This window comes from Rhodnius prolixus, unplaced genomic scaffold, assembly GCF_049639745.1.
Source record: "Rhodnius prolixus isolate KJV_2025 unplaced genomic scaffold, Rpr scaffold_39, whole genome shotgun sequence".
Classification (NCBI taxonomy): domain Eukaryota; kingdom Metazoa; phylum Arthropoda; class Insecta; order Hemiptera; family Reduviidae; genus Rhodnius; species Rhodnius prolixus.
Window position 1 is genome coordinate 612966 of NW_027411609.1, and position 12456 is coordinate 625421.

At 39.4% G+C, this 12456-nt stretch overlaps 2 protein-coding genes across 2 annotated transcripts in view; one reads left to right on the top strand and one right to left on the bottom strand.

The window, feature by feature from the left end:
• The window catches only part of LOC141455265 (adenylate kinase 9-like), a 569192-nt gene that overhangs the window by 324631 nt on the left and 232105 nt on the right, over positions 1–12456 (top strand). The window lies entirely within an intron of this gene.
• On the bottom strand, positions 6567–10133 carry LOC141455264 (uncharacterized). The gene is made up of 2 exons (XM_074130176.1): positions 7785–10133; positions 6567–6605 (listed from the first exon to the last, which is right to left on the bottom strand). Exons 1-2 carry the CDS (start codon positions 10131–10133, stop codon positions 6567–6569), a joined length of 2388 nt encoding a protein of 795 aa, XP_073986277.1.

Sequence of the window (12456 nt, forward strand, 5' to 3'; positions counted from 1 at the left end):
AGAAAGAGACTGGCACGGGTGCAAAGGCTGGGTGCCCTACGGATAGCCTCGGCATACTGGAATGTTACGGAGCCAGCGGTCCTGGTTATAGCGGGAGTCATCCCAATTGCACTCCTTGCCGATGAAAGAAGGAGAGTGTACGCAAGAAGGCATGAGTTGATAAAGTAGCGGTCTCCAGAGAGGAGGGTGCATACACGGTGTTGGAGTGGCAATCTTCTTGGGAAGAGGAATCAAGAGGTAGATGGACGGCCAGCCTTATCACAGATGTTGGTGCATGGATAGGGAGATCCTTTGGCGAAGTAGATTACTTCGTTCCTTAGTGGGCACGGGTATTTCTGTGATTTTTTAAGGAAGATGGGGAAGAGAACCAGTGGTGACTGCGGCTATTGTCCGGGAGTGCTAGACGATGCCCACCACACGTTTTTTGTGTGTGAGAGGTGGAATTGTCTCAGGAGAGATTTGGAGAAAAATGTCGGGCACATTACCGCGGGGATAATACCGACCATGCTCACTAGTAGGCGGAGTTGGGCATGTGTGGCACGCTTCATTAGGGAGGTGCTGATTGCCAAACAAAGGGAGGTGCTGATCGAGTTTTGCGGGAGGACCCCATGGGTTGGGGATCGAATAGGTGCCTAGCCTGATGTAGTGCTGCATAAGCGAATCCAGGCTAGGCCTGGTGCCGGAGAAGGTGTTTTAGCCGGTAGGATGCCTTGGCGGGAGTCCGGCACGTATGTGCGTAAAAATTATTGGAAGAAAAAATTAACTATTATTATTTTGTAATAAATAGTTGATTTCTCCCTTCCAACTTAAATATAATTTTGAGAATTAGGCCAATGGAGGAGATGGGTAACATTGGTGAGATGTTGTTATACAATAAAGGTCATAATTATTAAAGAAACTGGTAATCCCTATGTGAACACATGTGGCACTTTTATTTTAAAGACCTCATCGCACAATCTGATACTATTTCTTTCCTCAAATTCTTAAAAAAAAAATGATATTGTTATTGTTTTTGGTTTGTAAAACATTAGGAAGAATATGCATAAAATGATGTTCCTTAATAATAATTTTCTCCCATTCGTCAATATTTAGGAGAAAAAAAAATACTTTTTTTTGTATTATTTATTTTATTTTGTAAATATAAATTATCGGTTGAAGTTCATTCTCCAAGGTTGATTTTTACTTTACTTTAAGTAGTAGTCAATAAATAAAAATATGTAATAATTACAATTACAGTTAAATAATACAGTTTTCTTCAACATGACTGTAATTGTTCTTCCCACAATGTTTTATACATGTATTATAAAATAGATAAAGATATGCATATTTTTAGTAAATTATTTTAGTGCAAGTAATTAAGGGGACCGCATTCAATTTTAATTTAAGAATGAATAATTATTGCTTACTAATTTATTTGATAATTTTGTGTAATTTGTGCTCTCGAATACTTCTGTAAGAGCAACACATTATTCAATTTTTTTTTTTAACTCCTTAATTCAAATTTCAACTGTAACCAACTAAGTAAGTATTCTACTATTTTCATTGTATGTGTATGTAATTACTCAGAATAAAGGGCATAACAAAAATCAATCAGAAAAAATTTGGAATAGACTTAAAATAAAGTGCCAACATATATGTGACGGTGTAACATAAATTGTGTCATAATTTTAATAAAAAGATTATTAAGAATGATGTAGCCAGGATAAGGGTGCGTACTATCGAAAAAATAAAAATAAACAAATTAATGGAAATTAATTAAACGATATCAATTAAATGTTAATACTTGCTGATTCACCTTTTGGCGATTAAACAACCCATATGCCTAACTTTATAAACGGTAAGTTTTTGAGAAGGAGATATATTATCGGAATTCCGTACGGAAAAACTTTTTCTCACGGAAACCAAGAATCTATACTGAAAAAAATAGAAGAAATAATCATTGAATATAAAACCCAAATCATGTTAGGAATGCAGTTACTTTCATCTTGCATTAGAAAAGTAGCAATTGATGGTAAAAGAAATTATTTTTCAAAGTACAATTTTACTTTCACTTTTCAGCAACAAAGCGAAAATTTGGTAAATCGCCGGCACATACAAATAGTAAAAAAAAATTCAAAAAAAAAAGTGGCAAGACCAACTTGACTCGCGAATATGTCGCTTAGTATGGCAGCAAAAAAAGAAAAATGTATGGTAAAAAGAAATTTTCAAAAAACTCAAAAATAAAAAGGGGCCATACTAACTTGACATGCGAATTCTCGCCTAATAATGCGGCACAAACGATGAAATTTGGTGAATCACCGGCACAAATTAGGCAAAAGAGATTGGCAAAAAGAAATTTCGAACAACTCAAAAAATAAAAAGTTCATCAATTTTTCTCATACTAATATCTCGCTTGGTGTGGCGGCACAAACAAAATAAAACTTTTGATATTATTAAAATAGTTATTTGTAAAATAGTAGGTAAAAGAAAAATACTATCATTTGCTGCAATTGATATTGTTTGGTCCCCGCAAGGTTGAGGCCCCCTGGGTCGGTTTTTTGTGTCGGTACCGGTCCTCAGTTGGTAGCATTGGTGTTCTGGAGAGAGTGGGGTTGGTGGCCGGTGCTGTAGAGCTGGCCAGTAGTGATGGGCAGAACGAGTCCGCGTTTGGAGTCGTTGGATTTGAATCGGTTCCAGGGTTGGAATCGATTCCAACAACAATGTTCACTGATTCCAGTCTGTACTTACCCTATGCATTAGTACAAATGTCACGCATTGTAATTAAATAAATCATTAAAAGTTAGCTTTTCCAGTTAATAACAAAACTATATTTCTTTAACACACATTAAGTAGTTCCCTAATTTCCAATTGATCTGATAAATATAAAATTAACAACGTAACCAAATATTAACAAAAATAGGCTATTCAAATATAAAAATTAAAGCAACTGCAGTTTTGTCGTTATCTAGCTTGACCACCGGAGTTAACTTGATTCAAGAAGAAAAACGCAAATGGGTAGGAAATTATTCCCATAAAAAAAAATTATAACCCTTCAAACAAAATGATAATTACTCATAAAGAAAGAAATATTTATTTACTATGAATTAATATCAAGCTTTTAAAATAGCTTATTATTTTACAAAAAGAAAAAGCTGTGTGCCAAATCTTTAACTTAGCGGCTGGACGCTCTTTCTCTTATCTTCATTGGCGAAAGTTAAATCGTGTACATTTCATGACGACGATCAAAGTAATACTGAGCTAAAAAATAGTATTACCTAACTGGTTTACTTACTGCTGTATCCCTCCCACTCTATCACCTATTTCACAAACATTCGTCGATTGGAAGTAGGTTTCAGTTAAATATTTGTTTCATTTGAAAACAAAAAACATTATAACGCTTTCTCAAGATGTTTTTAAGTTTTAAAAATTTGTTTTTGTTCATTACTCTTGTAAAATACGAAGAATTTCAAATAAAATATAATGTACAAACACAAATGATCTAGAATGCAGGTGGAGTCAGTCGTCGTTGTCATGGTGATGGAACCGTTTAACGACTCCGGTTCCAGCTCCAGCATTTTCTATTGGCTAGATTCAGTGAACGAAAAAATGGAACGAGTCCGGTTTCAAAAGGATTTAAATCACTCCGGATTTGACTCCACCAATTCCAGTGGATTTAACCAATGAAATTGCTGGTGTTGGGCCGGAGTCGTTAAACGGTTCCATCACCATGACAACGACGACTGACTCCACCTGCACTCTAGATCATTCTGTGTTTGTATATTATATTTTATTCGAAATTCTTCGTATATTATAAGAGTAATGGGCAAAAACAAATTTTTAAAAATTAAAAACATCTTGAGAAAGCGTTATAATGTTTTTTGTTTTCAAATGAAACGAATATTAAACTGCAACCCATTTCCAATCGACGAATGTTTGTGAAGTAGGTGATAGAGTGGGAGGGATACAGCAGTAAGTAATCCAGTTAGGTAATACTATTTTTTAGCTCAGTATTACTTTGATCGTCGTATTAACATGTACACGATTTAACTTTCGCCAATGAAGATAAAAGAAAGAGCGTCCAGCCGCTAAGTTAAAGATTAAGCACACAGTATTTTCTATATGTAAAATAAAATATTAAATAATAAGTAAAGTAACTACAGCATTGCTTTTTAATTAATGAGATGGGTGTGCCTGGTGTTTCTTTGCAAGGTTCGCTATATTGGGTACGAAATTATTTTTCCTTCGACTCCCTGTCTTAGATCGACCCCTACTTTTGTTTAGAAATTAACAAAATAATAAAATGAATATTATTTTAGAATTGATATTCTAAAAAAACCTTCGAACTTATTTTATTCTTCAAGCATCAGTATTTAAGCTCGCCAGGTTTTGTATTTTGGTGTGGATTCCTCTTACAAGTTGGAATGTGTCAGTGAACTTCTACATAGTAGTCTTAAGTCAGGTTTATTTTAGTGTAAACGACTACAGTATTAATTATTTTCATTTTAATTTGCCTCAATTTTTTGGGGCGGGGCGGAATCACTTTTTTTTAAAATAGGGATTTGAATCAACTCCTTCCACCATCGGACTCGTTCCAGTGGAACGAGTCCGCTCTAATAGCCCATCACTACTAGCCAGTTCCCCCTTGACTGTGAATAAGGAAAAAAGGCGTGTTAGCTTCTCTGGCAAAACGTAAGAATTGTGATTGTCTGTGCTTTCGGCCATATTGTGGCGTCGGTTAGATACGCAAAACCTTTTGTAACTGTATTAAGAACATTGTCAGCGGGCATTGGATGGTTGTATATAATTCAAAAAGCCTTGTACTTTTGAGGAAATTAACCTTTGTAAGTTTTATACTTATCATTATTAACCAGAATTGTCTGACACCCCTGTCTGGGGATTTCATGGTTTTGTTCCTCGATTTATGCCTTGAGACCTTGCATGGTCATTATGATTGCCTTGAGCACTGCTTACACGTTTTAAATTGTCCAGAATTGTATCCCCTACTCCAGATCCAGTATTGTTCAGGAACTGCGTCTTATTTGTCTTGGACACATTATTGTGAACAGTTTGTCTATATTATTATTCATTTATATATATATTGTTAATAGCCCTGTCCCTATTTTTATTTAGATATATATCGCATATTATTTGTCTCGGACATATTATTGTGAACAGTTTGTCTATATTATTATTCATTTATATATATATATTGTTAATAGCCCTGTCCCTCTTAGTAATTAGTCATTTATTGCGTCTCATTTGTCTTGGACATAATTGTGAATATCCTTTGTTTATTATTAAACATGTATTGTTAAAAGCCTTGTTACTATTATTCAGCACATATATATGTATATATTTAGTAGCAATTGCCTGAACCTACTATTGTCAATCTCCTTGTATGCCTTATTAATCGTTTATTTATATTGTTTACTTTATTGAATGGACTATTGATTGATCTGTAATTAAAAAATAAACTACAATTAGACTTTTCATTGATAGAGGTATTTCAAGTGTCGGAGGCGTCCCCCACCCTCGATCCTTCCCTGACCAAGTTATATTGAAGTCGTCGTTCCCTTTATTTTATGTACTACTGCCCTTCCCCCTATTAGAAAATTATTCAGATATGTATTTATAGCCAAATGTAACCCATCCGCCGCTGGTGTATACTGGCAGTTATTTACAATTATCTTGGTTTGGGACTCACCCCACTCGTAAATCTAAAACCACACCTTTTTGGATAATTTGCATAAGGCAAGTTGGCAATCAAAGTCATATAGAGAAATTTTATAATAAAAAATGAAATGCCCATTTAAAAAAAAAATAGAAGTATTTAGTGCAGCAGTGCGTTCAGTTATTTGTGACTCAAGTAAGGAGTGGGGCCATCAAAATTTCGAGGAAGTAGAAAAGTTAGGTATATTTTTTATAAAAGACTGTTCTCGCTTCCAGTTCATACCCATCGATATATAGCCTACCTTGATTCTGATTTTCTTCCAATTTACTTCTACACTTTACAGCTTCATTTGAAGTATTTAAAGAAAGTGTTTGCAGTGCCAAATTCGAGATTGCCGAGGATCCACGCATAGGAAAAAATTAAATAAAAGATTTATTGGTACAAGGTTAACCTTGATTTATGTACCAAGTCTGGTATTACTTTTTCACATTATGATAGTATAAATTTAGATAACGTTCTCTCTAATCTCAAAACAGAATTTTGGAGTGTAATGGTTGAGAGGGCAAATGAGTCCAGCTAACATTGTTTATTTATATAAAGACTTAATGCTGGATCCAACAGGCTGGCGCTACATAAGTGATGTTGATAGCTTGAACTTCATAAGAGTGATCTTTAATTTTTTTTTCCTTTTTTTTAATCTTTAAATTAAGTGGGAAATTAATCTCTCTTAATAACAATGCAATTAGATCAGAACAACAGAGGCTAAATGCCCTTTTTAATAGAGAAGAATAGGAGGATTTATATCACTATGTCCTCACCGAATATAGAATAAAGTGGCTGGGGCAAAAGTATTTGACTCTTTCCGAAGTTAACTATATTCCTGTTGGAAACAGTTATTCTATTACCATGTTACTGCTTATAAGTGTCCAGCTTTTCTCATCGGTGAATATAACAGCTGAAGACATAAATTGCAAATTAGAAGAAATATGATTTTATTTTTGAATTTCGCCTATTGTTATTTTTCAGTTATGTAAATATACCAGCAACTCTAGGCTGAAGTATTCAGTAATAATACCAAGCCGAAAATGCTTTTTGTTTTTCTGAGGCCTTTTAGTTAACATTAAATTTTTTACAAACTTCTGACCAATGAAGCTACTTACTATATTCCCACCAGAGGTTTCATACGGGTGTCAGACGTAGTTCTTACCACCTATTGAAAAAAGAAAAATAAGTGAATGGCAACACTCAGAAGAACGAAGCCAATGCCAGCATTAAAAAATAAACAATTGAAGTGTGGAAGAATACGGGCCTTATAGACGCACTGATGACCATCAATAAATTGAAGCAACAACAACCAAACCTTTTGGAATAAGAATGCAAATTTTACAAAATGAGTTTCCATTCCATATCCCTCACTTGTATAGACACCATCCACAAATAATTGCACCCTGGTTAATTCCACCAATATTCGTTTACCAATCACAATTAATCCAGGTTTTGTATACTGACGGATCTAAAATTGAAACAGGCTGTGGGGCTGCAGTCGTTGTACAAAACAGAAAATATTGTTTTGTTGTATAAAAAGACAAGCTGCATATATGTTGCAGAACTATTCGCTATTTACAATGCACTAAGTATTATGGAGGGAACCTAGGGTAAAATTGCAGTTTGCTCCGATTCAAAAAGTTCTTTTGAATCGTTGCAACATATTTATACCAAACACCCAATAATCCTTTGATATACACACTACTTTTTAACTTGAGAGTGGGAGAGATTAATCTAATCTAATCTAATCTAATCATTGGCGCTACAGCCCATTAAGGGCCTTGGCCTCCATCAACAAATCTCTCCACTCGGAACGATCCCCGACTTTCCTCCTCCACTGCCCAATACGGAGTCTTTGGAGGTCTGCCTCCACATCCTGCAGCCAGCGCAGCCTCGGGCGACCCCTTGGCCTTCTCCCTCCAGGATGTCCCTCATATATTTTGCGGGGCCATCTCTCCCTCTCCATCCGGTGCAGGTGACCCAACCACTGGAGCCTTCTCAATTTTATACATGAAACCAAGGTGTCCTCTCCGAACAGTTGGTATAGCTCCGTGTTTTTCCGAATCCGGAAAACCCCGTCTTCGCTCACTGGGCCGAATAGGCATCGCAGCACCTTCCTCTCCCAACAGTCCAATCTGGCTTCCTCTGCCACTGTCAGGGTCCAAGTCTCCGACCCGTACATCACTACAGGTCTAATCACTGTTTTGTATATGGTGATCTTGGCCTTCCTGGAAACATCTTTTTTCCGGAGCGTTCTTTTCAGAGCACCCAGGCACTTGTTTCCTGCCGTCAGTCTGCTCCTAATGTCCTGGCCTACCTCATTCTTGGATGTGAGGGTAGTTCCAAGATACTTGAAAGCCCCCACTCCTTCGAAACGGTGTTGCCCGACCTCGAGGTCGCAGAGCCTTCTTTCATTTCTTGTGGTCACCATATACTTAGTTTTTTCTTCATGGACCCGCAGTCCACACATAGCCGTACCCTCCTCCAGTTCCAAGAATTCTTTCTTTAGCTCTGAAACTGATCTCGCGATTATTACCACGTCATCAGCATACGCCAAGTGCTGTGTCATCCGGTTATAGATGGTCCCGCCTGGGTTGCTGGTAACTCTTCTTAATGCCATCTCTAGCACCAGATTAAATAACACCGGAGACACCGGGTCTCCTTGTCTTAAACCCACGTTCACTCCGAATTCTGTCGACACTTCTCCCTGGATAACCACTTTTGCTGATGTTTGATTTAGAGTCATGCGCACAAGCCTGATAATCTTAAATGGGACCCCTAGTAGTTTCATACCTCTAATTAGTCCAGTACGAGATACGGAATCATATGCCATTCTGAAATCCACATATAGTTGATGCAAATCCAGATTATTTTCATAGAAACTTTCTAGCACCGTTCTCATTGTGAATATATGATCCGTTGTGGACCTGCCCTTCCTAAAACCACACTGGTATTCCCCTAGCACCCTTTCTGCCACTATTGATACTCTCTCTGTAATCAAGGTTGCAAGTATTTTATAAACCACGCTCAGCAGAGAAATTCCGCGATAGTTGCTGCATTTTAGCCGGTTTCCTTTCTTATGAATGGGGAAGATCATAGCTGAAGCCCACTCCCGAGGCATTCTTTCTTCTAACCATACTTCCAGTATAAGGTCGTATATCTCCTTCCTGATCCGATCCCCTCCTAGTTTTACCATCTCTGCCTCAATGCTGTCCTCACCAGGTGCTTTGTTCGCCTTCAAGGTCTCAACTACATTATCAAAATCCTCCATCGATGGGGGTTCGGCATCATCATCCAGTGCTATATCTTCTTCTTCTAACACTAGCCCCCCCTGGCTGTTCAAAACTTCTTGGAAGTATTCCATCCACCTATTTATTACCTCCTCCTTTCCGGCCATCAATCTTCCTTCTGCACTCTCTATACAGCCCGTCCTTGGTTGGTATCCATCTTTTATGTTCTTCACAGCCTTGTAAAATTTCCTTCCCCTCTTTTGGTCGAAATCTAATTGCATTTGTTCTACTAAACTCCTTTCAAGTTCCCTTTTCTTCTTTCGGCACAGCAATCTTGCTTTCGCTCTTTCCCTTCTATACTCTTGCGCACTGGCCCTTGTCCTTCTCACCAACATTCTCTGTCTAGCTTCATTTCTGCGTTTTAACACCTCTTCCACTTCCTCATCATACCATCCATTCCGAGTCTCTTTCCTTTTTATTCCCAATGTCTCCTCTGCAGCCCTTTGCATACTTTCCTTAATCCATTTCCATCTACCTTCAATCCCTTCACTAGGGGTTGGCACAATTTCTTTCAATAGTTCCTCACATTTGTTCCGAAACGCTTCTCTTTCCGCCTCTAATCTCAGTCTTTCGGAATTATATAATCTTCTTTTAACTCCTTTTCCCTGCGTTCTTATTGCCACTTTTTGTTTTAGCTTGGCTCTCACTAGCAAATGATCCGAGTCGATGTCGGCTCCTCTATAACTCCTCACATCTTGAATATTCGTTGCATGTCGAGCATCAATAAGGATATGATCTATCTGATTGCGGGTAACCCCATCTGGTGATATCCAGGTTTGTAGATGGATTCTTTTATGTGGGAAGCTGGTACTTACCACCCTTAGTGTTTTATCTGTAGCAAAATCAATTAGCCTACAACCATTATCATTACTAACTTCGTGCACACTATTTAAACCTATAGTTGGTCTATAGTCTTGTTCTTTTCCCACTTTCGCATTAAAATCTCCCAATAGGAGTTTAACATCATGATTGGGGATCCTATTATACACCTGCTCTAGCCCCGCATAAAACTCCTCCTTAGTTTCGGCTTCTGTGTCTTCCGTGGGTGCGTGCACACTTATTAGGCTCAGATTTGCGAATTTTCCTTTTAGTCTAAGGGTGCAGATCCTGTCATTTATCGGTTGAAAACCTATAACATCCTTTTTCATTTTATTACTGACTGCAAAGCCAGTACCTAAGATATTGGCAGCGCTACCACTGTTGAAAATAGTAAAGTCCCTTAGTTGGGTGATTTCCCTATCTCGCCATCTAATCTCCTGCAAGGCCGACACCTCCACCCTATACTTCTTTAGCTCTTCTTCCAATTTTAAGCTAGCTCCGTGCGCAAAAAGGCTTCTCACATTCCACGTTGCAATGTTCCATAATCCTCGCCTAGGTCGTTTTCCATTTAAAATCGTCCGATTGTTTTCCTTTGTTGATGTATTCGTAATCAATTAATTTCGGAACGTGTGGGGGATTAGCCCACAGCGTCCTAGTCTGGTGGAGGGGCTGCCTCCTTGGGGCATCCAGACATGCCCCCCAAAAGGGAGGGGGGTTCCCAGGGACGGTAGCCCTGAGTTGTGTACTGTATATGCCTTACTGATTTGTGTTAAGTGTTTGTAGTGTCTGTGTTAGTGTACTGTTCTAGTGATTGTGCATGGTGTACTGTGCTGTGGTGACCCGTGGGGGCGCTACTCCCCAAGTAACTGCATGCAACAGTCACCCCTTGCGGGGGGGAGAGATTAATGTGTGCATTATTTCCTGGCCATTCAGGGATGCAATGCAATATTGACGCAGATATAACTGCAAAAGAGGCCGCTCATAGAAAAGAACTTGTCAGTCGATATAAGTTGTGCGGCAAAAGAACGTATAAAACGTAGCTGGCAACTCGAGTGGATATCAGCAAGGACAACAAACTCAGGGCAATTAGAAGAGTGAAGGTGTTACGTCACCCTCTACAAATACCTCTGGACCAGGCAAGCTCAGTGGAGACGGGGTGGGTAAGGAGAAAAGGGGAGACAAGGAAGAGGAAATATGATGACTACTAATAATACTAAGGGAAAAGAAATATAACAAATTAAAGATTACTCACTAATGTGGGTCCCAGCTGTTAAAAAATCAAAATTTGGTCGAGCTAGTGAAGGGTTAATAATGGGTATTAATTTTTTTTTTTTTTTTTTTGGGGGTAGGTGAAATGCTTCTAACGCACATACGTGCCGGACTCCCGCCAAGGCAGCCTACCGGCTAAAACACCTACCCCGGCACCAGGCCTAGCCTGGATTCGCTTATGCAGCACTACATCAGGCTAGGCCCCTATTCTATCCCCAATCAAGGGGTCCTCCCTCCAAACTCAACCAGCTCCCTTTGTTTGGCACTTAGCACCTCCCTAATGAAGCGTGCCACACATGCCCACTGCCGCCTACGAGTGAGCATAGTCGGTATTATCCCCGCTGGGGTAATATGCCCGACATATTGCTCCAAGTCTCTCCTGAGGCAACCCCACCTCTTACACACAAAAAAGGTGTGGTGGGCATCGTCTAGCATTCCCGGACAATAGCCGCACTCACCACTGGTCCTCTTCCCTATCTTCCTTAGGAACTCACAGAAATACCCGTGACCACTAAGGAATTGGGTAACGAAGTAATCCACTTCGCCAAAGGACCTCCCTATCCATGAACCAACATCTGAGATAAGGCTGGCCGTCCATCTACCTCTTGACTCCTCCTCCCAAGAAGACTGCCATTCCAACACCGTGTATGCACGCTCCTCCACCGCTACTTTATCCACTTCGAGCCTTCTAGCGTAAACTCTCCTTCTTTCATCGGCCAGAAGTGCAATTGGGATAACTCCCGCTATGACCAGGACCGCTGGCTCCGAAACAGTCCGGTATGCCGAGGCTATCCGTAGGGCACCCAGCCTCTGCACCCGTGCCAGTCTCTTTCTATAAACTTCTTTTCTGAGTGCCTCTGACCATATTTCAGCCCCATACAACAGGACTGAGTGGGCGACACTCATAAGCACCCTGCGCGTACTGGCTTTGGGACCTCCTACATTGCTCATAAGCCTTGTAAGTCTGGCGACATTCTCTCCTGCCTTATCCGCCGCCTCCTGTAAATGTCTCCCGAAGCTCAACTTCGCATCAATTGTGATGCCCAAGTATTTCACGGCTTCCACCGAAACAACTTCTTCTTCGTCAACGTTCCACGGGATATGCCGGTTTATTCGTTTTTTTGTCAACATGACAACCTCTGTTTTGGGGAGAGCTAGCGATAATCCGTGTACGGTCATCCACTGGTTAACCTTCCGCATCACTTGATTAAGCTTCAACTGCGCCTTCTTCACGTCCCGCGCAGCAATAAGCGCCGCTACGTCATCAGCATAGCCAATCAACATTGCTTCTTTTGGTAGTTCCAGTCGCAAAAGGCTATCATAGGTCACATTCCAAAGATCTGGGCCTAATATTGATCCTTGTGCCACTCCAGCAGTAATCGA

Bases quoted from the DNA above. Each gene is read 5' to 3' on its own strand.
- LOC141455264 (XM_074130176.1), bottom strand. From the start codon at position 10,133: ATGAAAAAGGATGTTATAGGTTTTCAACCGATAAATGACAGGATCTGC. The intron at 6,606-7,784 runs GTGAGCGAAGAC...TTATGTCTTCAG, and splicing joins TGCGATGCCTATTCGGCCCA to CTGTTATATTCACCGATGAG.